This window comes from Mauremys mutica, chromosome 8 (genome assembly GCF_020497125.1).
Source record: "Mauremys mutica isolate MM-2020 ecotype Southern chromosome 8, ASM2049712v1, whole genome shotgun sequence".
NCBI lineage: Eukaryota > Metazoa > Chordata > Testudines > Geoemydidae > Mauremys > Mauremys mutica.
In genome coordinates, this window is record NC_059079.1 from 12232599 (window position 1) to 12249278 (window position 16680).

The 16680-nt window shown below is 46.6% G+C and overlaps 1 protein-coding gene across 1 annotated transcript; it reads left to right on the top strand.

Moving 5' to 3' along the window:
* Positions 1-923: 923 nt before the first annotated feature.
* On the top strand, positions 924-13715 carry LOC123375415 (cytokine receptor-like factor 1). The gene is made up of 6 exons (XM_045026284.1): positions 924-1002; positions 4114-4192; positions 5842-5962; positions 7056-7216; positions 11342-11490; positions 13345-13715. The coding sequence occupies exons 2-6, from the start codon at positions 4114-4116 to the stop codon at positions 13528-13530; spliced, it is 696 nt and encodes a 231-aa protein (XP_044882219.1). The 5' UTR covers positions 924-1002; the 3' UTR covers positions 13531-13715.
* Positions 13716-16680: the final 2965 nt, after the last annotated feature.

Here is a 16680-nt window from a genome sequence, read left to right on the forward strand (position 1 = left end):
ATCCCATTGGAGTGTCGACTAAAATGATGACTGTCTCATGTCAACATTAACAATTGTGTTACTGATAACCTTGAGGATGGGAGAAAATACCAGGGGTCGGGGGGGTTGGAATGGGGAGTGGAAGGAAATGCAGAGAGAAGAATAGAGAGAGACAGAAAGGAGGTTGGGGAAGGAAGAAAAAAAACCAAGGGCAGAAATAGCAGTGAGCCCACCCAAGAGTATGCTTTCCCACTGAGTGATAGTGAATGTGGCAATGGAATACTTTAAAAATATCTAAACAGTTACTTTATAAAGACCTGATTCCCTCCTTGATCATACCTCCTACTGACATCAGTAGATGTTCTGCTGCGGATGGAGGTGGGTATGGAGTCCCAATTTTATGCTTCCGTTTATGGGCCATGACTAGAGGTGGAATTCAAGCCACTCCATGCAATCAATTTGACACCCCTGAAGGGAAAGCCAGGCATAATCATCCCTTTTCCTGCCAAGTAAAATTACTTGGCTAATAACACTCCCTGTTAGGAGATCCTTAGCAAGTGGCATCTGTGACACCGGGGGTTAATGCACTAGACTTACAGTGCAATTCCTGTAAATTGCTGGACATCTTCTACTTCTGGTTTTGTTTTATAGCAGTTGTGTGGAAGTGGAGTAGCCAGAGTGCCAGCTAGGCACTTCCTAAAGCCAGGGACTCTCCGCAAGTCTTTGTTCTAACAAGGGAAAGTCCTGTAGATGAAAAGACCCAAGAGAACCTCACAGGTGCCACTCTTCATGAGAATGGCTCTGGGCAAGCTGATTTCCTCTGAAACAACTTTGTTCCCTTTTTAAAGAGGAAATTTGGTATAAATCAGGTACCAAAAATAGTCTGGAGAAGATGTTTGTTCCTTCCCCCCCCCCCCCCGCAATTAAACCCAGCCCACCAATAGTCCTGAGCCAGCTCTGACTTGCCGGGTGAATATAGACTCATTGCAACAAGTGAACGGAGACTGGAGACCTTCTGCTGAGGTATGTAAGAGATTCTTTCCTGTTATTGCTTTCCATTCTGACGCTTCTTGAACTGAATGGCAGGGAGAAGCGATGAGTTCATCCTCTTCTGGTTACAGCTAAAGCAGCCTTGCCAGGGCTGACTTTTATCCCTAGCTAAATAATTTGGCTTTGGAATGCACTAGGGGCCACCAAATGGCAGGTATTGACAAGTGATTTCCCCAAGGCAAGTGTTGCCCAAGAGAGCTTTATCCCTCTGCCAATTACTCAGGTCAGCCAGGAAGTACAGAGTTAAGACATTCCACGTGAGTTGCAATGGGGCAGTCAACAGTAGCTATAATTTCTTTTTTAAAAGACTTCAAAAGTATTTTCCATCAAGAGGCTGGTCCTGCAAGCTCTCCATGCACAGAATGCTCAGTGTCTCACTGGGAATCCTGTGGCTGAACAATTTGCAAGCTCAGAACCACACTCGATGGCGGTAAAACGTTAACCAGCGGTGCGCTGCATGTTTCCATAAAGCCCTATGCATTTGGATGATGCTTAAGGACATACTTGTGACTATCCATTTAGGAGGTAGGACAGGGATATTAGAGAGACAAGGAGGGTGTGGTAATCTCTTTTATTGGACCAGCTGCTGTTGGCGAGAGACAAGCATTTGGGCTTACTCTGAGCTCCTCTTCAGGTCACTGAAGAACAACAGTGCATAGGGAAGGGAGGACACCCAGCCCACCTGAGGTATTTGTGGCCTGCAGAATCTAATTTTTCCATTTCATTCCTGGTTGGGAAGAATTGAGGGTAACTGATGCAGGAATGTCTGCCTCTGTCTTCAGGCAGCCTAAACAGTAGATCTCAGAAGTGTTGACTCCCCTGTCCCTCATTAGGCTTACTGGTTTGTTGACACCCAAGCTCAGTGATGACACTTCAATGTCAATATTAACTATTTCACTGCTGTTTCTTTTAGCAGATAGAATGAGCCGAGGGGTGGGAATTGGGAGTTGTTGCAGGGAAAGAACTGCAGAGGGAAGAGAGGAGGAGAAAGACAAGGTGGGAAAGGGAAGGAGAAACAGAAGGGAGGATGAAGGTAGAGGAGCAACAAAGACCATGGCAGCAGTGGTCTTGCATGGGGCATATTTTTCCATCAAATGATGCTGAATATGGTCAAGGGACTTAACAAATTACAACTAAAAATTCAGTTCCTATTACCAGGCTGTATTTGCCCCTTGGTCTTAGTGCTAATCTCTCTCTGCCATGCATGGGAGATCTGCTGTGGATGAGGGGAGCAGGGGTCCTCCATTGATAACCCAGCCCATGGAGTGTCATTAAGCCTGGAATTTGGCCCACTGTACAGGATGAGTGCCATGTCGTGGACGCCCATCCATCCCATTAGTATTATTCACCATTTCAGTTACACTATCATTGATTATTTATGAGCCCCACTCCTGTGAGCCCCCATGGTACAAGCAAGATCACCAATGGCAAATCAAGCATGGGAAGGCTCCATTGTTAAAAAAGCATGTTTAAACACATATTTAAAAGCCGTTCTCGCACTGGTGCAGAAACACTGGTTCATCTTCAAGGCCTTTTCCAGACATTAACCCACACAACATCCCCATGAGGTGCGTAAGCAGGTATTAGCTTCATTTTATAAGAGGGGAAACTGAGGCAGAAAAGTGCTGAGACTTGCCTAAGGACACAGAGAGAGTGCCAGGATTATACTAGAGGAGTTCCTGTCTTTAAATCCTATGCTGTCAGACCACTAGGCAGTGCCTATGAGCTCTGTCAATTAGACCAGATTATGGGATAATCCTTGCCAATTAGAAATTAATATATACAAACCAATGATTTCCATACATAGAATATGCCTTGAACCGATAAACATCTAGTTCTATGTAACTGTAAATGTTAAAATGGCCAAGCAGTTTTTCCCCAGGCCAATATTTATCTTAAGATGAATTTTCACTAGTCTAAATTCTAAACCCTTGCACTGACTGGAACTGAGCAGGGAGGAGGCAGCGAGGGAGAAGCCCTGGGAGAGGGAAGGCCAATGCCACATGATTCCAGAGTCCTTGCCACATAAATAATGTGCTGCAATAGACCTGAGGCTTTGTCCAAAGCATAGGCTGAGCAGCACAGATGCCAGGATAAAATCCCCTAGGCAGACTGCTCCGGGAAAGCCTGCCACAACCTGCTGGCTTTCTGGACAAGGCTGTTGCTAGCACAGCTTCAGCTCTAACACTGAGAGGGCCTATGGGAGACGTCCAGCCAATCTGCTCTCATTTCCAACTCCTGTCAGAAGCCTGGTGAAATGAGCGCAATGCAGCAGCAGCTGGGTCACTGTACACATTAACCTGTGGAACTCATTGCTCACAGAGAACATATCTAGCAATTAAAGAGAGGAAAACCCTGCACGGTATTTAATCTATGGAGAGCTCCATCCCCTGTGAACTCAATCCCCCCTTTACCGTGACATGGCTGAACCTTGGCACTGTTAGGAGGCCTCAATTTTCTGCTCAATAAACATAACCCATGCTCCATTATCCTGTGTACAGGCAGGGAGCGCCTTTTGGCTGGGCATCTCAATGCCCTGTAAAGCAATCAGCAACGGTGCCTCCCACCACCCCAGTACCAGTACAACCATTGTTGCAGAGGAGTGACCAGAGCAATAAAGGGGCTTCCCAAGGGCATAGCACAAGTCATTCTTAGAGCTGGGAGCAGACCCTAGCAGTCCTAACTCCCAGCCCCCTGCAGGCCACAGTTTAAAGGGCCATTTGCTCAAACAAAGAGACTGCCTTTCATTACCGTCAGAGAGAGGCCATCACCACCCACACTGGTTCTCCACCTAAGCCCCCGACAGGTGTCAGGGGAACATCTGACCCCATCCAACGTGTCAGTTACCTGTGAGTGAGCCACCAGATCCTAGCCGGTCCTTGAGTTTGGGCTGAGGGGCATGTTTTTCTTTTCACACATCATGTACAAAATCACAGAGGGGAGGAAGAGGCGCTTGCTTCTTCCAGTGCATGGTAGCATCAGGAAGCTGAAGCCCTGGATGTTTAAAATAAGCTAGAGACAGACCTCTCAATATATCATTGCATTTTTAATTGTCCATATGCTCAATCCATTATGTTTCCCCAGATGGCAGGGATGCTTAACTACTACTTCCTCATCTGGGCTGTAATAATGAGGATCTCTGGCAGGCACCTGGCACCGAAAGGTAAAATACAAGATCTATGCACTGTAAACTGAGAAGCAAAAGAGGGGTGAATTCATTGCTATTACCCGTTGGAGATACTTCCTGCTGCTTGCAGTTGAGATCAGTTTAATCATAGGGCTGTGATCATTCCATTATTATTTGTATTGCAGCCAAGTCTAGGGAGCCCAATCATAGACCCAGCCCCATAGTGCTAGGTGCTGCACAAACACAGCCCTGCCCCCGAAGAGCTTACAACATTGTGTCAGATGCTAAACCCGAGTGCGGGTAACATTCAGCGAAGTCTTGCTAGTGACAGAGGGCTTGATCCTGGCACAGGGCAGATATGGGGTGTTGTGTCTATAAACAGAAGGTGAAAAGCGATGAGCAGGGCAGACAGTGTGGGGGAGTCCGATCCTGAATGACTCAGTGCACTGTGCAGCTGCCATGTTATCCTGCCTAACAGCAGGAGCAAAGCCAGAGAGAGAAATGTGCAGTTCAGCAGCTTGTTAGCATGATGGGACTGACAGTTTGACCCAGGTCTCTGACCACAGCCTGCCCTTGCGTTACCCTGCATGTGCATAAGTAAAGGAGCAAGCACACCAGGGGGTTGCAGCTTGCTACCATGCAGTATGCCTAGTAGTCAGCCTGACTTGCCCAGACACGTAGCTTCCATTTGCGCTGGAGCACACCAACCTGCTGCATGATGGGCAAGGACTTGCAGGGTCAAAGCTACAGTCTTCAGCACATAGAGACTTCTCCCTCCCTTTGTCTCCCCACTTCTGGGCTTGGAGGATGCTGCTGGGGAGGGGAAGGGTGGGGCTTTGGGTACCCAGGAGGGCAGGCAGAAAGAGTTCTGGGCCGTGGGAGGGCAAGGCAGATGGGGCTGGGTATCAGCAGCTGTTTCTGTTAACTGAGGTTCAGCAATGTGCAAAGGCGGTCAGAGCTCCACAACTAGCTATAAAATAGCAATATGTGGTTGAAGGCCCAAGGCCTTAATCCAGGTGTTCACAGTCACTGGGAGGAGAAAAACGTGGCGTGCATGTGCCGAAAGCCACATTGCTAAATAAAATAGCTTTGTGGCTTTCATTGGCTTCCTCCTACCCCAGCTAGCAAATGCTACTTTTCCATTGTATGGACCCAGGGCCTGCACAAAAGTAAATACATCAAATGTTCGTTTTAAGCATAGCTGAAAAACAGCCAGAGTGATACTTTTTTTGTACTCTTATCCATCAAGATAGGTAAACAGATGTTTGCTTCCAGAGTTTGAACAAAACAAACCCCATGTGGAGACTGTGCCTGCCAAGGTCCAGCCTGGAGCAAATTTTACAGCTAAATTATAAGCCCCTGAAAATAGTGTCTTAGAATTATCACTCCTAACTAGAGGCTGGAGGTGAAACCAGCCTGGCTGTGATGAAGGCGAGGCAGAGAAGATCTCCTGTTTAGGCTGTGTAAAAAGGCAGTGTTCCCCCTATGGGTATAGATGTGTATTCGGGGGATATGCAAGATAAAGTGCAGTAAGATTATTGTGGCTTTTTTGAATGTTAACTCCTCCCTACATAGAGCATTCTGAAGATTACCAGCAAGATGCTCCCTAGTTCCAGCGGCATAATGAAAAAGGCCATCGATCTGTTTGATGATATATCTCTCCGTTCTCCCCTTGCAATCTCTAGGAGCCTCTTCCGCCTTCCACCTGCAGTGCTTAGTGCTTTATCCAAAGTGCATGTCATGCCATTGGACTCCACAGGATGGTGCTGCATCCAATACAACATTCCACCTCAGATATAAGATGAGGTAAATAAAACTGGGTGAAAACTTTATCCCAGCTATGAAACATGATCCTTGAATTACTGCATGTTTATGGGAGACTCCACAGCATCCAGCAAGGGGATGTAACGCTCTTCTTTTGACATTATACAATTCACTGCACGGAGTTCCCCTTCTTTCCCTTTATTCTAATGTATTGTGAGTGGTGTGGGCTGGAGTATTTTAGTTGCACAGTAGCTGCACTGTATTGTCCCCTCAGATGGGGGGTGGGAATCAGAACAATTGTCTAAGTACCTTTCCACCCATATAGATAAATTCTCCAGCATTGGCCTTCTTGGTGTTATTGCGGGTGTCTAGATCAGGGGTGGGCAACCTATGGCACGTGTGCCGAACGCGGCACACCAGCTGATTTTCAGTGGCACTCACACTGCCCGGGTCCTGGCCACCGGTCTGGGGGGCTCTGCATTTTAATTTAATTTTAAATGAAGCTTCTTAAACATTTTTAAAATCTTATTTACTTTACACACAACAATAGTTTAGTTATATATTATAGACTTATAGAAAGAGACCTTCTAAAAACATTAAAATGTATTACTGGCACACGAAACCTTAAATTAGCATGAATAAATGAAGACTCGGCACACCACGTCTGAAAGGTTGCCGACCTGGTCTAGATTATTCCTTTAGAATGCTGTGGTTAGAAACAAGTAGCACCAGCTCTTGTTAAGTGTGTATCTAAATCACACACACTAATGCAATGGCCTTTGATCTAACTATTCTCTCCTGCGGCACGGCATACTGCATACCTGGGCGAAAGGCGCTGGCGTGTTTGCAGCTGGACACACCAAGTGCACCTTTCCAGTCATCCAAATGGACGTCCCAGTGGTTGACAAAGCACATGCATGTTCCATCAGCAGTGCGATGGGTTGAAAAATTCACTACCTAGAGATTTCCACATGCCTAAGGAGCGAACCCAGAAAAAATGCAGCTTTAAAAAGGAGTTGCCTTTGGGAACATGCCCAAAGTGCAGGGGAGGGTGGACTGGGAGGGCATTGTATGTCTTCCTGCACAGAGACCTCTGGATGGGATGGTCTCCTCACTCTTTGTTCACTTGGTTTAGGGGAATAACAGAAGCCGAAGAATGCAAAGACTATGTCACCAGTGGCCCCAACTCCTGCTATTTCAGCCGCACCAACCTGTGCCTGTACTTGACCTATGAAATCTGGGTGGAAGCTGGGAACCAGATGTCAGAGAAGCTGATTGTTAACACTGAAGACATTGGTGTGTGGGCTGTGCGTGAATGCGTTTCAGGGCGTGTTTGCGTGGTTGGCTCTTTGTTTAATTGTATTTATGGCAGGGAGGAAATTAGAGCAAATATTCACGTTTGTGTCCTGACCCTGATCCCACTGGAGTGGATGGAGAGATTCTTAATGACATTAATAGGCTTGGAGCAAGCCCTTGGAGGAAGGTGTCGTGCTCCAGTGGTCTTAGTCTAGGACTGGGAGCCAGAAAAAAACGAGATATTGACTCCCTCTGTGCCCATATACAAACCAAACGTCCTGGGTCTCAGTTTCCCCATCTATCAAGTAGGAATAATACAACCTCACCTTGGTGTCACAAGGGATAGTTATGACTGAAGCTTTCAAACACCCTTTGTGGAGAAGTACCGTTATGTAGGCAAGGGGCTGGCTATTCCTGACCACCTAAGCCTTGTCTTCACTTGGCAAAAAGGTGTTTTTACCATGCGTTAGCTAAGCCATCATAATTAACATGAGTTAAAATCTTGGGGCGGACAAGGCAGCTTTCAGTTTTCACACGTGTTAGCAGGTCAAACCTCAGCATGCTAACCTGAAAACTACCAACTGCCTTGTCTATGGTGGGGTTTTAATACGCGCTAGCTAACACATGGGAAAACACCACCTTTTTTTCCTACTGTGGCCGCTCGCCCAGTGTGGACACAAAGCCCCCACTAGAGCACCCTCTGCTGTTAACGTTCACAATGTGAACAAAAACCCAGGGAAAGTCAGATCCCATGGTTACTCTCAGGCCCTCCTCTAATTATAAACAAAGGAGCTTCAGTCAACAGTGTAGCTCCAATAGTCTCTGGTGCTGAACAGGAGAGGGGGCATCGAGCCAGGGGGCAAAGCCTCTGCACATCTCTTATCTCGTGTGATTCCACCCAGGGGCAGACCCCTTCCTAACAGGGCTTTTTACACTTCTAGGCATCCCACTCGCTTTATCTTGGCCTTCGCCCGGTATCTGCTCTCTCACCATCCCTCCAGACAGCCTGCTGGATTGAACACAGCCTCCCACGTCCTGCCCTGCTGCAGCTACGCTTTACTGTTTTATTTTCCCTTCCCCACAATGGTTCCCACCGCGCAGATACTTTTTGGGACAAAGGAGGATTATTGGCCCAGGAGTTGCAATCTCTCTAACTCTGGCTGGATGCCATAAAACCTGCCCTGTTCCATTTCGATGCAGCGTGGATCTTGCAGCGTGAATGTGCTGTTTGCCACTGGCTCAGTTCTGCAGCCACTGCATATGAGCCGCTTCCCCTGAAGTCGATGGGGAGTTCCTCACATGCAGCAGCAGCACCAGAGTCAGAGAACCAGGCCCTTCCTCCTTGTGTTTGAGGCAGACCACAGAGACGGCAGTAAGTAAACTAATCCCGGAGTGTCCTGTAGAGAAGGGCCAGGATGAGTCAGATTTCAACTGGCTGAGACTCTAGAAAGTCAGCATGTCACACCTGTGAGCTTAGAGCCTCTGAACATCTAGAGCAGGGTGATGGTCTGATAGAGGTCCCTTGTGAACAGTGTCAGGGGACCGGGATGTAACGCAGCATGCCCCAGCCACGTTGTAGATGGGTCTAAGCCAGGTCAATAACCATGTCTTCTAAGGACTGTTAAATGATTCTAAGACGGATTGTTCCCATCTACACAGGCAAGACCCAGCCGGGGCACTACTGTGTGCTAATCCAGTCCCCCGACACTGAGAAATGTGCTGCATCGACAGGCCCATGACTAGAGCTGTTTCTTCCCATATATTTTGTTTGGCCAGCATGTTAACTCCCAAGCAGGGGGTGGGTGGCAGCCCCTGAATGTAATGGGCCTCTTTCAAAGGCCATGGTGGTTAAAATGCCCCGACATTGGCTCCAGTTTCCCTCTCTCCCATCTCTTTGCTGCCAGCTTCTCCTCGCTATAAACTGCCTTTTTTTCTCTTGTTCAGCCTACAGCAGCGTGAGTTACCCATCCCCCCAGCTGCAGAGTGAAACAGCTCAGCCTTTTCCTCCGCTGGTGGCTGTTGCTTGATTCAGTGCCAGGTTTGTGCGTGTGGGGAAGAGAAAGAGAGCACGACACACACACACACAGAGTGAGTGTGCAATAGGAGTAGTCTCGCTCTCTCTCACACACACACACACAGTGTGATAGTAGTCACACACACAAAGTGATTGTGCGATAGGTGTCAAATCTCTCTCACACACACACAGAACAAGTGTGCAATAGGAGTAGAGTTTTTCTCTCTCACACAGAGTGTGTGTGCAATAGGACTAGAGTCCTCTCTCTCTCTCTCTCTCTCACACACACACACACACACACACACACACAAAGTGTGCATAGGGGTAGCATCTCTCTCACACACACACACATACACACAAAGTGTGCAATAGTAGCCACACACACACAAAGTGAGTGTGCAATAGGAGTCAAATATCTCTCTCTCACACACACACACAGAACAAGTGTGCAATAGGAGTAGAGTTTTTCTCTCTCACACAGAGTGAGTGTGCAATAGGAATAGAGTCCTCTCTCTCTCTCTCACACACACACACACACACACACACACACACAGCAAGTGTGCAATAGGAGCGGAGTCTTTCTTTTTGCCACAAGCTGGGACTGGACAACAGGATGGATCCCTCAAAAATTGCCCTGTTTTGTTCCGTCCCACTGAAGCATCTGGCACCAGCCACTGTCGGAAGACGGGCTCCTGGGCTAGCTGGACCATTCTTAGTCCAGTTCTTATATGGGTGTATGGCCGTTCTTATATTTCCATCCAGGGACTGACCTGGTTACTTCTGCACTGAGACCGGTTTGTCTCCCCCAAGGGAGGGGTTCTTTCCCCCGACACACAAACCTCTCCCCTCTGATCCCTCAGCAAACAGCCTCTGCCCTGGCATGCTCCAGGCGGTAGCTCCAGAAACCAGCAACTGTAGCACACACACAACAGACTGCGAGGAGCAGGAAAATCACCCCCAGATGGAGCAGCACATGCAGCAGTTTACTCAGTCGTAATACTTCTCTGCCCTATTGTACCTAGAAGAATTACATTAGAGACTTTCTTCACAGTGAGACTTACTCTTAGTAACATGGAGAGCTCTTTTCTATTGGCCAGTGTGACTTCTCAGGATTTCCCCCACTTCCTCGAAGACTTTGGCCTGATGGAGAAAAGTGGCCTGATTCAGGAAAGCAGCACTTAAGCGTGTGCTTCAGTGCATCCCTGAATCGGGGTTTTGCTTGGGGGAAGTGAAGTTATAAACCCTTGTGTAGTTATGTAACTAAGGGCACTGGGGCCAGATTCTGGGAAAAGCTCTCTGAAGTCAATGTGGTTTGTGGTGCTCATCACCACCTCTTGGGTTTTTTCAGTGGTTGGGCTTGGGAGGAGGGGAGTTCCTTTGGATCCCCATAAAACCTCAGAGCCAGTCTTGCACTGGCAGGACTCCTAGGTTGAGCAATGATGCTGGCAGATATTTTAGGAACATCTACTTCACAAGTGCTAAGACAGGAGAGCATAGGGCAATTTTACTGCTAGTGGCCATGCGCTGATTGCTGCCAGCCAACTGAAACTTTAGTTGGCTGTTAGATAACAAGACTCACAATGCCGGCTTTAGCCAAAATTCAAATGGGAGCGGCACTCCCTGTCCAGACTGCTGAGATGGCAGTTTCCTCTTCCACTGTAGATTCATTACTCTTTGCTATGGGGAAGATACTAATAAATCTGTTTTAGTGATTTCCTCCTCTTGTGACGAGGGGTAAAATCTTCAGAAACAACTAAATGACTTAGGCCCCAAGGCCCAGATCATCCAAGGTATTTAGGCACCTAACGCTCATTGTAGTGCCTAAATACCTTGGAGGATCTGGGGCCTAGTCCCATTTTCAAAATGATGTAGGCACCAAAGTCTCATTGAAAACCTATGAGCCTTAGGCTCCTGAGTGTATAAGTCGCTTGGAAATGGGACCTAGCCATCTAAATCGCTCAGGGGCTTTCAAAAATTTTACCCTAGAGCGTGAACAAACCACTGATCACACACGTACACATGGGCACGTAGCCAACCCTCCACCCATGTCCCGTGTACCCACAATGTGAGTTTAGCAGCCCCTCCTTTCACCTTCTTCTTTTTTTTAATAGCTAAAACTGAACCACCAGAGGGCCTGAAGGCCACTGGATTTGGCACCCACCTATCCTTAGAATGGGGGTACCCACCTGGCGTGGCAGCCTCCTATTTCCCACTGGTGTTTGAGCTTCAGTACCAAGAACAGGGGAGTGGCGAATGGGAGGTGAGTCACTTTTGCTTTCCTTGCCTCCCATGGGCTGGTCTGTAGTGTAACAGGCATGGGGCTTTCCTTCCCAAAGCCCTGGGGAACCATGCCTGCTTTGCAAGGAACCTTGTGCCGCAGAAGTCTGCACACTGCCTGGGAAACGTGAATGTGGGCTAGGAACTTTCAGAAGATAGGGTGTTCAACAGCGGCAGATGAGCTGTCACAAGTAAAGCAAAACAATAAGCAATTGTGTCATCCCTGTTGTAGCTCCATGGACTTCACTGGGCTTACATCAGAGATGGCTCTGACCCTGCGGTCAGTATCTTAGTGCGAGTTCAGGATTGACCATATGTAACACCGACAGACCCCAATCATTGGTGGGAGGGATCAAATCTGGGACCTCTGGAGCTAAATGCATGAGCCTTTACTGCATGAGCTAAAAGCCAGGTGCCTCTTAGCTAAGGCTGTAGCAGACTCATTAATCTCTAAGCGATCTTGGTGCCTCTAGAGGGGGCAGAACAGCACACCCAGGAGGTGTGTGGGTTACACACACACTCTGGAGGAGCACTGAAAGTGATGGAACAGAAAGGCCCCTTTTAGGAAACAATATAGCCGTTGGCCAGGAGGTGGACTAACCAGCTGAACCCTCTCGGATGTCTATGATTCTTTTAGAAGAAAAGACGACCCAGCTCAGGAGCCAAACGTCATGGCCAGACTCTGTCCTGTTCCCACCCCTTTCTACCCCCTCCTACCCCTTTCGGCCCCTCTGGCCGCATCAAGGGCCAGGAAGCTGCCTTAACTGGGCAGCTAAAGATTCTTCCAGCATAGGCGAGTCCTTGGCTGGCACAGATTCAGCATAGCCATGTCTTGGAGGTGTCGGGGGTGTGGCCGGACCATGCTGTGCTCCAGCAATCTCCACTGGCATAACGGCTCCTCTTGAGTTTATTACAAGCCAGTGTAGTTTGGAGCAGCCCTGCTATAAGCTGCATGAGTCTTGGAGCCTGTAAGCAGGTGGAGCTCCACTGACTTATGCAGCATTGCACAGACTCACTCATGCTGACCTGTGTTTTGTCCTAAGTAGTCTTCAACAGTTTTTCCTGCAAATGCATTAGCTGCGGGCACAACCAATGACAGCTACACTATAATAAAAATGTTTTCAGAAGAAGTGGTTTTTTACCCGTGAAAGCTTATGCCCAAATAAATCTGTTAGTCTTTAAGGTGCCACCAGACTACTTGTTGTTTTAGTGTAGGTGTAGATTTCCAAGTGGTTGCTCCATAAATATATTGATATTTTACTTGCAGTATAACATTTAGCCACTAGATGTCTCTGTGTACTATACATTTCCAGATAGGTTGAGGTCTCTGGTAAACAAAAGAGACAAAGCTGGAACTCAGGCTGCATGGAAGTTTGTTTCTTTCTGTCTATAAATTGCAGTTGTTTTCTTTAATGAGTACCTCCTCTTTAAGACAGACTATGATTCCATATACCATGGAATAGTCTAAACAATGGTTTTTGAGAATAATTCAAAATTTGTTTAAAAAGGAAACATATTTATTTAAACAGGTGTCTTTCCAGGGTGTGGTTTATTGGTCCAGGGTCCCAAGACCTCCTTCTTTCTTCTCCTGGGGCTGACACTGATTTCTTCTATGGCCTTGAGACAGTCACTTTGCTGTGCCTCACTGTCCTTGTTGTGTGCATAACTGAATGTAAATGTAAAAATGCTTTGGAGATGCTGAGTGTTAAGTATTATCATCTTTCCTCCTCTCAGTTATTTCTCCTAACTGAAGAATAAAGGGGCAAAGGAATTACTCTTGTTCTTGGGAAGTGAAGTGAAAGTAATTTAAATAAGTTTTTCTCTTTCTCCGTATTAGCAAGAACCTGATGTGGGTGAGCAGACCAGCTACTCTGTTTATGGTATGAAGCCAGACACCGTGTACATCCTGGCGGTCCGCTGCAAGAACTCGGATGGGAAAGGCTTTTGGAGTGACTGGAGCACCCCAGTTATAGTCAGTTCTGGCCAAGCCACAGCACAACCAGTGCAAGGTGAAGCACAGTGAAACAGAAGGTTCACCACACAAGGCAATGGTTCATCTAGCCCAGCATGCTGCCTCTGGAAGAGACCTACAGCCAGTGCTTTGTTAACAGCATCACAATAGACAGGGCATGTGAATATCGGGTCCCAAGAGCAGATTTTTTTGGTGCTTCATTTTGTAAAAACATTTTGTACTGCTTCTTACTAAATAAAAGAAACCATAAAAGCTAAGGTGCCGTTTGTGTTATTGTTAGCTAGCAAGAAAGCGCTAACACTCTGAGTGTGCTTGGTCTGTAAATGCTGAGCCATTTGTGCGAGCTCCAGCTCCCAGGCCCAGACCTACCTGGGACCTCTTTACAAGCCAGAAGGCCTTACTGACAATCACAGAGTCACAACTGGAGCTGGGAAAGGTATTCTTCACTTCTTGCAGCCACTCCCAGATTCTCTGTGATAAATGATCAGGGTCCAGGGATGAAACAGTTAAGTCTGATATGTCAGGCAGCATCATTAAGTTTGAAAGTTAAAAACAACCCAATTAGACTGAAGGTTGTGGGGTTGTGCTTTCAGAGCCATTGCTTCAGGCTGCCTGCAGGCTCAGGGATAATTCTCAGCAGTTACACATGGCTCACATTTGGAAGATTATTATTAATTATTATTATTTCTTCAGCCATGAAGGCTAGAAACTTACCACTTTTAAAAAAGAAAGCTGAGATTCTGCAGAATCTAAATATACCGTGTAGGCCACATGAATATACCAAGTGGGCTCAGTGTTTGACACCTCTGCTTAAGAGAGTGCTAAGGTATCATTTGTTTTTGTGACCGGGTTAGCTTGGAAACCTGGAATTTATAAACCATTCCTGGAGGAAGAGAGAACGAGTGACTCATAGGTCTCAACTCTCCTGACTGTGTGACACTGGCTTTTAAAATGTGAGGCAAACCCATCAAATAGTAGGCATAAGAACATAAAAGCATAATAAATTGCTACATTTATATAGCATCTACAAACTAGAGACACATCCAATGCCATGCAGAATCAGCCACCTTCGGAGCAGAGCGTGGTAGATGATGCGCACACAGCGATGGACAGCTTATTTTGGCCAAGGTAAACCTTTACTGTCATGAAAAAGTGCCATGAGATCTATGCAGAGAATCTGTGGCTTCAGTTTTCAAGGTGTTATCCAGAAGCCCCAAACACAGTACATAAGAATGGCCATACTGGGTCAGACCAAAGGTCCAGCTAGCCCAGTATCCTGTCTCCTGACAGTGGCTGATTCCAGGTACCCCCAAGGTAATGAACAGAACAGGTTATCATCCCCCCACCATGCCACAGCAAGGGACATGGTACTCAATTCATATAAGTCAGAAGGAGGAAGGCCTAAGCTGACCATGCACTTTCTACATAGACATCCGAAGTATCAGAGGGGTAGCCCGTGTTTGCCACTTTTACAGATCCAGACTAAGAGTTCTGTGGCACCTTACAGACTAACAAACGTATTGGAGCATGAGCTTTCGTGGGTGAATACCCGCTTCCCACATCCGACGAAGTGGGTATTCACCCACGAAAGCTCATGCTCCAGTACGTTTGTTAGTCTATAAGGTGCCACAGAACTCTTTGCCGCATAGACAGCTTAATAACCAAGTACCTTATGGGAGGCGGGGATGTATTATAAACCAAGTCATGGAGAGATTAAGGTCATACAGGGGGAGGGATGGTGAGCTCAGTGGTTTAATCATTGGCCTGCTAAATCCAGGGTTGTGAGCTCAATCATTGAGGAGGGAACTAGGGCAAAATCAGTAGTTGGTCTTACTAGTGAAGGCAGGGGGCTGGACTTGATGGGGTCGCTTCCAGTTCTATAAGATAGGTGTATCTCCATTTATTTGTTTTTCTAGTCGACCCAGGAATAGAACTAAGGTCTTCAGAGTCAAGGGCCAATGCCTTAACCACACCACCATTGTTCCAGGGAACAGCTGTGTACTCCAACTCCACTATTCAACCCACCCTTAATTTCATTAACACATAAAGGTTTTGCACACCCCTGTTTCACGATTTTCTATTTCTGATGTCAATACATTGCCATAACAAGCCATGAGCGAACTCCAGGCACACAAGGGGCACAGGATCTAAAACAACAGACCTGTGCTGCATGGTGTAAGGTGCAGAGGGTGCATTAATACACAAACCAGTTCTCTGGGCTTGACAAAGTGCACGTTTGGCTGCATAGAAGGGAACAATTGGCCCAACTGACAAGTTTCACTTCAGTGATGAAGAAGGCAGCAAGTGATTACTTTACCTACCAAGTGGCTCCATATTGCTAACCCTCAGATTGGCAACACACCATGCATTCCAGTTACCCCTCTTAGCTCCAGTGCTCAGCCCAGAAAACCAAAAAAGTCACCATTACAGTGTCTCTAGAACTCCTGAGAAAATGAATGAAACTGATTTGCTGTTAATTACTGGAAAATAAGAGTGTCACATCTCAAACAACGAATTGAAAGTTGTTGGCCAGCTACTATTAACTCAAAACTCCTTTATATCAGCAACATATCGGAGACGTGACAGTTAGGCATAAATCTGGAGATTTATTTTTCAAAACCCAACCCCCCTAGCCTTCAGTAATATCCTTTAATTCTTCATTTTATATTACAGTGGAAATACGGATACAAAGGCCTTCTGTACCTTTATTAACTCATCTCTGAAATATTCAGATCCTTTTAGCGCTGTAACCCCTTTCAGAAAGTGAATCTTTCTGAAAGTTATAAGGTAGGTGAAAATAGGGTCATAACTGAAACAGGTTTGTAACCTTAACTGTAACATTTACTACCCTGTAACTATGACAACATCATAGTGTGATCGCATACCAGGGAAAGACAACTCTTGAGGAAAACAAGAAATACCAAGAAGAGCTGCAGCGTAAGATTTTAAAAAGAAGACTCTTTCTCTATGGCAGGTTTCAGAGTAGCAGCCGTGTTAGTCTGTATCCACAAAAAGAACAGGAGTACTTGTGGCACCTTAGAGACTAGCAAATTTATTTGTGCATAAGCTTTCGTGGGCTACAGCCCACTTCATCAGATACATGCAGTGGAAAATACAGTAGGAATAATATATATATATATACACACACACACATATACACAGAGAGAGAGAGAGAGAGAGAACATGAGCATCGGAAATAAG

Coding starts and splice junctions, on each gene's coding strand:
- LOC123375415 (XM_045026284.1), top strand. CDS start 4,114: ATGGCAGGGATGCTTAACTACTACTTCCTCATCTGGGCTGTAATAATG. Junction 5,963..7,055: donor CACCTCAGATATAAGATGAG/GTAAATAAAACT, acceptor CACTTGGTTTAG/GGGAATAACAGAAGCCGAAG. Junction 7,217..11,341: donor TGTTAACACTGAAGACATTG/GTGTGTGGGCTG, acceptor TTTTTTTAATAG/CTAAAACTGAACCACCAGAG.